At 34.3% G+C, this 9,579-nt stretch overlaps 1 protein-coding gene across 1 annotated transcript; it reads left to right on the top strand.

The window, feature by feature from the left end:
- The first annotated feature begins 1,819 nt into the window (after positions 1–1,819).
- On the top strand, positions 1,820–5,479 carry LOC133794488 (uncharacterized). Its single transcript, XM_062231728.1, has 10 exons — positions 1,820–2,395; positions 2,543–2,637; positions 2,802–2,869; positions 2,964–3,007; positions 3,247–3,324; positions 3,403–3,556; positions 4,098–4,247; positions 4,391–4,498; positions 4,768–4,833; positions 4,948–5,479. Exons 1-10 carry the CDS (start codon positions 2,091–2,093, stop codon positions 5,047–5,049), a joined length of 1,170 nt encoding a protein of 389 aa, XP_062087712.1. The 5' UTR covers positions 1,820–2,090; the 3' UTR covers positions 5,050–5,479.
- The last annotated feature ends 4,100 nt before the right edge of the window (positions 5,480–9,579 follow it).

Raw genomic sequence — 9,579 nt, forward strand, 5'->3', positions numbered from 1 at the left:
ATGATCCGCAATACATGCATTAATTACATTGCGAAAGGTCTTTTCAAGAATATGTTATGTTTTAAAAATTAATGAGACTTTTCTAAATTATTACTATGTGATAAGATAAGATTGGCCCTATTCTAAATGTATAATACTACAAACATTACACGACATGCTCCACCTTTGGATAATTTTATTTATCCAAAATGAATATGCATATTTTTATAAATTTGTACCTTACAAATAAATAATAACAATTATTATGCCAATAACCTTTTAGGGGATTTTGTTTACTTATTGAATTGCTGACCAAAAATTGTTGATGCGATTAAAACATGTCATTGGTAAGTTTTTAGCTAGTGATAGAATCTAAATTATTAAATTTACCTAAGGGAATAGACTATTCCAAGTTGTAGATATATTCAGTATGAATTTTCAGGAGTCATCATAAAAAGTATTTGTATAGTTTCAATCAATTTACTTTAGATTACATGCTTGAATTATTAGAGTTTGAACATCTTTTCAGAGTATAAACAAAATTTTCGTGTGAAGAAAATTTACACCATTATGGGCTATGTCTATTCTACTTTTTTTCTTAGCTGAAAGTATATATTATCTTTTCTATATAAAACGTGTGTAGATAAAATAATTTTTTTGGTTTTAATAATTTTTTATTTTTTTTCCATTAATTTTGACAGAATATTTTTATATTTAATACACTATTTTTTTATTTAATTGTAGATTATAAACATGATTTGAACTTATATAAAATTAAATAAATAAACAATGAAACAAATTAAAATATGATATTTATGAAATATTTTGTTCTCACTACCAAATTAAAAAACTAGAACAAACATAAACTTAAACAAAAATAAATTAATTAATTAAAATAAGATATTTTATGATAATTTAAATAATTAAATCATATTAATTTAAAAATAATAAAGACATACATCAATTTTTTTATCTAGATAAAGACATACATCAACTTATATAAATTTATAAGATAAAAAAATTGATGTGATAGTTTGTTTTTTTATCACGTGATTGAAGTTTTTATTTCTTAATCAAATTCATCAAAAAATATTGCGAGATACATTAAAAATTAAAAATAATTAATGCATGTATACTATTGTCTACACTATGATTTTGTCTATTATTATTTTATTTCTATTATTTTTTTTAAAATATTATTGTATTTTATATATATGTCATGTAAATATATATATCAACGTTAAATTTAAATGTCAGTATAAATTATTGATATAAATATTTATATATACTATATAACTATAATTTATTTTTTTATATATATATTAAAAAATTAGTGAATTAAATTTTATTAAAATTATAAATAATATTTAATTACAACTTTTAAAACTAAAAAAAAATATAAACTGTACGTTGCTTCTTTATAATAATATTATTAAACACGTCAAATGATTGATTAAAAATACAACCTGTATTATTCACCAAAAAAAATTCCCCTAATCTGACAACAAATCTGAAAATTACACAATAAACCAAATTTAAAAGCAATCAAAATTGTCCCTTCCTGGCCAATTAAATAGCATCATATTTGTTCCATTAGATTTCAGTACAATTTTTTTTTTAATAAACTACAGATACATATTTGTCTCATATAGTCAATCATATCTATGAAAAAAAAAATCTTGAAATTATTTATTCAAATTATTGTGAATATATATTAGAAAAATAATTTAATTACATAATTTTTTATTTTCAGAAACATTTATTACATCACACTGGTTAATGGTCTTCTTCTTCTTCACAATATTAATTACCAATTATTGAAGGAACGGCAGAAAAAGCCCATTCTCGCATTATCTTTCTTCTATTCTTCTTCTTCTTCTTCTCTCTCTAGAATAACTCCGTTAGAAGCGGTCTATCTATCTACGTCATAAATATTATATATATAACTTTCTCTCTCTACATTGAACAATTCCCTCCTTTTCATTTTCATCAATCTCTCTCTCCTTCTTACCCCTCATTTTTTTTTTCCTGGTAGTATTCTAGGGTTTTTGATTTGGATTTTCCAATCTTCTTTACCCCCAAAATCAAAATCAAACTCCTTTTCTCTTTCTATGACTTCGACTTCTGTGAAGAATAACTTATTGCCTCCGGGGTTGGTCTCCAATCTCCAAGAGGTCCTCCTCAGCAGGAAGGTTGGTGAAGGAGACCAATCCAAGGAGCCTGCTGATTCCACACAACCCTCTTCTTCTATTGCACCCCCTGCTGATGTTGATGCTGTCGATGCCGATGTTGATTGTTCCAAGCCAATTGTTTTGGTCACCAATGGTGATGGGATTGATGCCCCTGGCCTTACTTGCCTCGTTGAAGCTCTTGTTTCTCAAGGTCTTTACAATGTCCATGTCTGCGCTCCTCAATCGTGAGTGCTCTCTTTTAAATATTCTCTACTCATTTTTTCAGATGGGTATTGCTTCTGTCGGTTGTATCTTATCGTTTTCTCATCTGGTCGTATTTTTTTGTTAGTGGCATATTTGAATTTTTGTTTCTTTGAAATTGGATTCTTTAGGGACAAATCGGTGTCTGGTCATTCTGTGACTCTTCGAGAAACGGTCGCTGTGAACTCGGCGGAAATTAATGGTGCCACAGCTTATGAAGTTTCAGGTACAATTGTGTCTGTGTGTTTTTATACCCTTCTCGTTTTCCCTAAATTCTTTTTGTTCGGACTACGTCCATGCGGTCTTTGTTATTGATATTGGGTACTTTTGTTTTGCGTTTTGGTTGGGGTCATTGATAATAATAGGTTTCATGATGATTCTTCTACTCAGGGACCCCTGCGGATTGTGTTTCGTTAGCATTGTCAGGGGCACTGTTTTCTTGGTCAAAGCCTTTACTGGTTAGAATTTATGTGCTGTAATCTTTAAGTTATATTTATACATACGTATAATATTTTTGGAGCCAAGCAGTTCCTAATTGCTATATGATTTCAGGTAATTAGTGGAATTAATCGAGGATCAAGCTGCGGCCATCACAAGTAAGCGTCATGTGTTTCCCTACAAATTCTTTTTAATAATAATTTGCGTTCTAGTAATTTTTCATTGGGGAGTAATTTTTTTAGCCGTGCATCAATTTGTATTACTCGGGTAAATCATCCAAACTTGTGTATGGGTTATGTAACTTTGGTCCTGTCTTGTATAAGATCTTTTCCTTCCTTCTTATGAATATGAACTTTATTGAGATTTATATTATTAAATCAAAGATCAAATCGATCAGGTTTTACTCTGGTGTTGTTGCTGGGGCCAGAGAAGCCGTGATATGTGGTGTACCATCTTTGTCAGTATCCCTGAATTGGTGAGTTAGTTGACATAAGAGATTTAATTACCAATTATTAATGGAATCTTCAGCTTATATTTGGTTAATCTGTCGCAGGAAGAAGGATGAAAGTCAAGAAAGTCATTTTAAAGATGCAGTTGCTGTTTGTTTACCTTTAATAAATGCAGCTATTAGGGATATTGAAAAGGGGGTTTTCCCAAAAAACTGTTCTCTGAACATTGAAATTCCAACTTTACCTTTGTCAAACAAGGTTTGTGTTGCTAGAAGTATCCTGTTGGCTTCTTTATTGATTTTTTTTTGTGATTCACAATTTGAACTCGAACTGATTTACTGTAGAATTGACATACAAAAAATGGTAATTTTATTTTTATTAAGGCTTGAGGTTTCCATTCGTGAGTGCATTGGAATAAATATTTTGTTGCCTTTTAAGTTTTCAATGAAATATTACAGATTGCTTTTTGGGTGGACCTTTCTGTAATTGTGCAAGTGTCTAACGTACAAAGTTATCAAATTCAGAGTACTTAATTTTAGGAAATATGTAGATCACGGAGACTAGTAATAGTACTTGTAAACTTAGTAGCAATATACTTAAACGTGTTTGGTAAAAGTCATCACTAGTACAACTGATGATAGCTTGAAGCTGCCTGTGCCTGCAAGTCCAAATAGTTTATTTTGTTGCTAGAATCACATGAGTTATCCTTTATAATTACTTGCAGAGTGTTGTGATTTGATAATCTTTGTAAAGTTATTTTATAATCATGTGCAATATTTTTCTCTTCTTTCCTCAACAGGGTTTCAAATTGACCAAGCAAAGTACATGGCGATCTACTCCCAACTGGCAAGCTGTTTCAGCTAATAGATACCCTGCAGGACACTTTATGTCTAATCAACAAAGCCTTGGGATTCAGCTTGCGCAGCTTGGTCGGGATGCATCAGCTGCAGTAAGTGGCTTTTAATAAAAAAATTTGGCTTACATTTTGTTGCCACTGTTATCACTATTTATTGTAATTACTTGGACCAACTTTTTTCCGCAAGAATTTTGTTCCTCTCCATTTTTCATTAACGGATTGTATTCTTTTCTCAGGGGGCTGCTCGCCGCTTGGCAACACAAAAGAAGACTGTGGAGATTGAATCCACTGGAGCTGCACGTAAAACCGAGTCTGAACGGGTCAAAAAGTTTTTTAGGCTTGAGGTAATGTAGAAAATGGGAAAAAGAAAACCATTGCGAGACAACTTCATAAATAATATCTAATTGCTTCAGGTTAATGTCCCTTGGTGATATTTGTGCTGTTGTCATTATTATTATTATCTGTGTGTACAGCACATTAGAAATGTACTGTTAGAATTTCCTATTTGTTGTTATGTTTGGATTGTCATAGATGTTTTAAACTTCTCTATATATTCCTTTCTCTTTCTTTTTTCATCAAGTAAAGAACTAATACATGACATACATGTTTGCAGTTCCTTGATAAGGATCAGGATGACATGGATGGGGAACTGGATTTCAGAGCAGTTGAAAATGGATTTGTAAGTTCTTAGGATCATTTCTTTTTGAGTTTAAAATTTGCATTGTCTAATCTAGGATGTCTTGATAATGTTTTTGCAACTACTCAGAGCTGGTGGCTGATTCTTGTGTAACAGGTATCAATAACTCCACTCTCTGTTTCTCCAAATATCGAGTTGGAAATTCACTCAGCTGCCTCGGATTGGATTTCTTCTGCGCTGCTTCAGCAAGAGCAATAAGTGGTTCCCTCCCAGTTGGAATGAGTTTTGTGTACATTTGGAGTTCTGACATTCTTTTTTCGTTTCATTTCTTTTCTTTCTTACTATTATTAAGGTCTCATTTCTAGTCTCTGATTAAGACTAAGAAGTTGATTATGGTTTCCACTTTTTCTTTTGTTTACTTTTCTTCTAGAGCTGTCTTTTTCTCTCTTTTTTAAATTAAATTTAGAGTCTACAAGAGGTTGGTTGTGTCCATTGTTTCAGTACATTTAACCCTCTTATTTCTATTCGATGGTGGAGCAAAGCAAATGCTTCCTGTAATCTTATTTGGCATCGTGTTTTAGTAGTGCCAGTTTGTTTTATTTTGTTTTGTTGTTACCAGCAAAACTGCTTGTAATGTAATGGAACCATTTCCAATCTTAATTTAATATAGCAACACTGGGTTTGTGTATTTGTAAGTTTGTAACCGATGATTAGGTAAAAGCTGAAATAAACAAAATACTTGGTCACAAATTGATTTTGAGTCTTGCTAGTTTCTATTTTCCAAGTTTTGTTCTACGAAAGGGCTTAATCGGTGCCGTTTATTCTTGAACCGTGGCTCAAATTGCCCATTTAACAAGTTGTCGGATGAGTTAAGAATTTGAAATTTAATACGTATATAGTAATGTAAGCAAATAATTTGAAGAATGTGTCAGAAGTTTTGGTTTGGATTCTGAAGAATTGCTTGGAAGTTTAGAGTTTTGGATGTACAAGAAAGAATATATCCCATTCTTAATCTTTTACAACAATTTATTTGAGGACTTAAGAACTGTATTCCTTGGCTGATATAGAAGTATGCATATCAGACCAAACTTAACTCGCAAACAACGTTTAAACTTTTGTAAATATTATATATATATAAATATTTTTATGTATAAAGATATTTTTGTTATATTATTTTAAATAATATAATGTTAGATTAAATAATGTGACAAAATATGATTTGTCACACCTAATAACATATTATTGAGAGTTACAAAATTTGATACATGTGTGACCAAATGTGACATATTTTGGAGTTACAAATTTGTAACTCTAAAATATTATCCAATAACGTGTAGAATGTATATTATATATTTGAGTTTGGATTTCACAAGGGAAATTTGATATAATATGCTAAAAAATTAAACCCAAAAAATAAACATAGGAAAGTTATCCTACTATTTCATTTTCTTCCCCAAATTACCCTTCACTTTTCAACTTCCCCCCATTTGCTCTAACTCCCTTCTCTCTCCTCCTTCTCGCCATCTCTCTGCTCTAACTACTTTGTAGAATTTGCTTGCTCTTCCTAGGCCGAACCCAGCCACCCAGTCGAACCCAGCGAGACCTCCACCCACCACGACCTCAGCCGGACCTCCCACACACTCAACCGACCTCCACATTCATTTTTCTCACCCAAAAGCAATGGGTAAGTGTTTTTTATGCAAAATATTGTTGGCTTTTGTTATATTTAGTGTAAGTTGTATGGATCTGCACATTGTTGGTTGTATTTTGTCCATTTTGTGTTCTGAAATGAAAGTAGACTATGCTCCGTTTTCTGCGTTTTTTTCTGGGTTTTTCGTTTTTTTGCGATTTTGTGCGATTTCTACCAAAGTCAGAGGTTAGGGATGAAACTATGCGACATTTGAATGATGCCATTGCGATTTTGTGCGATGTTATATGTGTGGCAAAAACTAAGTATTTTGGGCGATTTTAGTGCGATTTTTGGGCGATTTGTGGGCGATTTGTGGGCGACTTTAAATTTTTTTGTTTGTGACAGATTCAACTGTATTTGTGGCTGTATTGTATGATGGTGTTTGGGCTGTCGAGGGTTTCAACTGGGTATTCAATTCCCCAACAAGTAAGACGTTGATGTTTGACATTGACACTACTTTGGAAAAGTTGCGTGAAGTTTTGTATGAAGAGTTGGATGTGGATCCTTTGGTGTATGAACTGAAATTAGAAGTCTGTTACATGTACATGAAAGGCACAAAGTTTCCGCCGGAGGTTTTAGTGAAAGATAGTCAACTACGAGTGTTTTTGAGCATGAAGGCAAAGATGAGTGTGGACAACTTGCTGCCACTATTTGTGACTAAGGTGAAGAAGAATGTGAATTTGGAGCCTACTCCCCCATCTGTAACCCCTCGAAGTGTGGTAGGGACCTTTGTCCCAGAAACTGATCAAGGGGTTGGTTTGAATGAGCAACTACCTAATAATATAGATGACCACAGAGCCGATATCGCATTTGATCATTTAGATGAGTTTGTTGGTCCTTATTACAACGATGATCCTGTGGTAGATTTGGATGAGGATGATGATATGGAGCTGGAAGTTGATGGAGTTGTACAGGTATCTCCCTTGAGGTTGGAACTAACTCCAAACAACCAAGCAGAGCGACAAAGAAGACCCCCCCGTAGTGAGAATCACCAAACACCAGGAACTAGTAGCAGTCGGCCAGGTCCTTCCATTAGTACTCCTGCTTCTGAATTTGAAGTTTGTACCAAATTCAAACCTCTTATGTGGACTAGGGAAGACATAGAGGAAAATCATGTCTATACGACATCTCTTAGTGGTATGCCTTCAAGGGAGATACATCTTGGCAAGTTGTACACAAACAAGGAAGAATTTAAGAATGTAGTAGGAAGGTATGCACTGAAAAAGAATTTTGAGTGGATGGTGAGGAAGTCTGGCACTGATGTGTTGTACATTACTTGCAAGGATCAAAATTGTAAATGAAGATTAAGGGGGAGGAAGAAGGCACGTTGTGACATGTTCGAGGTTACTGTGTTCCACAACGAACACACATGTAACTTGGATTCTAGAAATTCTGATCACCGTCAAGCAGCACTGTGGGTTATTGGCCACATTATTAAGGAAAAGTACACATCAGATGGAACTAAGTACATGGCAAAAGACATACAGAGGGATATGTTTAAGGATTATGGCATCAAGATTAGTTATGAGAAGGCTTGGAGGTGCAGAGAGAAGGAACTTACGTATGTGAGGGGTACGCCAGCAGAATCTTATACAAAGTTATATGGTTACTTGTACATGCTGGAACAGAAGAATCCAAGTACTATTACTGACATTGTGAGAGAGGACAACCGGTTCAAGTACTGTTTTTGATCACTGGATGCTTGTAGGAGGGGATTTAAGTTTTATCGTCCTGTGATTAGTATTGACGGAACATTCTTGAAGACAAAGTATGGGGGCACAATGTTACTTGCTGTTGCGTACGATGCAAACAACCAATTGTTTCCGATGGCCTTTGCAATTGTCGACAGTGACAACCACGACTCTTGGAAGTATTTCTTGCAGAAGTTAAGGGAAGCCATTGGGGAGGTTGAAAACCTTGTGTTCGTATCGGATAGGCATCAGAGCATTGAACATGCTGTCGAGGTCATTTTCCCCGAAGCATGCCATTGCTTTTGCTTTAAACATATTACTATGAATGTCACGCACAATTTCAAGACTGATATATGTAACACGGAAATATGGCTGGCAGCCTACGCATGGTCGAAAAATGAATGTGATAGACATTTTGAGGTGCTCAAATGGATGGATCCTCCCATTGCTACATACGTCGAGCAAATAGGGCTTGAAAAGTGGGCTCGTCCTTATTTTCCAGGCGATCGGTACAACATAATGACAAGCAACGTCGCTGAAAGCTTCAACAATGTGACAGAAGAATTCAGAAAATATCCAATAACTACTTTGGTTGAATTCACCAGGTTCACACTGTAAAATTGGTTTGCTGATCGTCTCGAAAATGCAAGTAAGTGCACTACCCCTTTGGCAACTACTTTTGAGAAGGATTTAAAAGCACAACATGAAGATGGTAGGTTCAGGACTGTCTATCGCAATGGTGCGCAATTATTTAACATTGGTACCGGTCCTGAAGGTCAGAGAGGTGGTGATGTTGTAACGACCCAAATTCACTAATAAGGCTTAAGAGCCTTGATTAGTGTGCCTGGAGGGCATAATGGGAATTATGTGTGGTTTTAATGATTAAGATGCATGATTATGATTTTAAGCATGTTATATGACTATGTGTATTATGTTATGTGATAATTATGCTATGTGAATTGTACCACGTGGGTGTGGTGATATCAATGCGATGCACGTGCCGAGACGGTCCTAGGAAGTTAGATAATGGTAACTGGTGATTTGGTAACTTGTGTAACTGTTAGTAACCATAGAGAGTAACAGGTTTTGTTGGAGAAGTGGTAGAATTGTAAAGCTAGTAAAAGGACAAATATGCCCTTGAGGTTTAGTTAGGAAGGGATATTAGTGGAGGGCTAAGGTAGTCTTTTGGCAGTGGTATAGATGGTTTTGGCTGAGGGAAAAGGATGTATACGGTTCTTTTATGCTAAGTATAACTGAAGTTAAGACTTGGAAGGCTAGAAAGATCAAGAAGGAAAGGGAGAATCAAGAACCTAGAAGGCTAAGTGGAAGAGGAGTTAAGCTGTGTTCTTTGAGGCTAGTAAAGGGCTTAAGGGTGTGGAATCAAGCACATATTAAGGTTTATACTGA

Source organism: Humulus lupulus, chromosome 8 (genome assembly GCF_963169125.1).
Source record: "Humulus lupulus chromosome 8, drHumLupu1.1, whole genome shotgun sequence".
Lineage (NCBI taxonomy): Eukaryota > Viridiplantae > Streptophyta > Magnoliopsida > Rosales > Cannabaceae > Humulus > Humulus lupulus.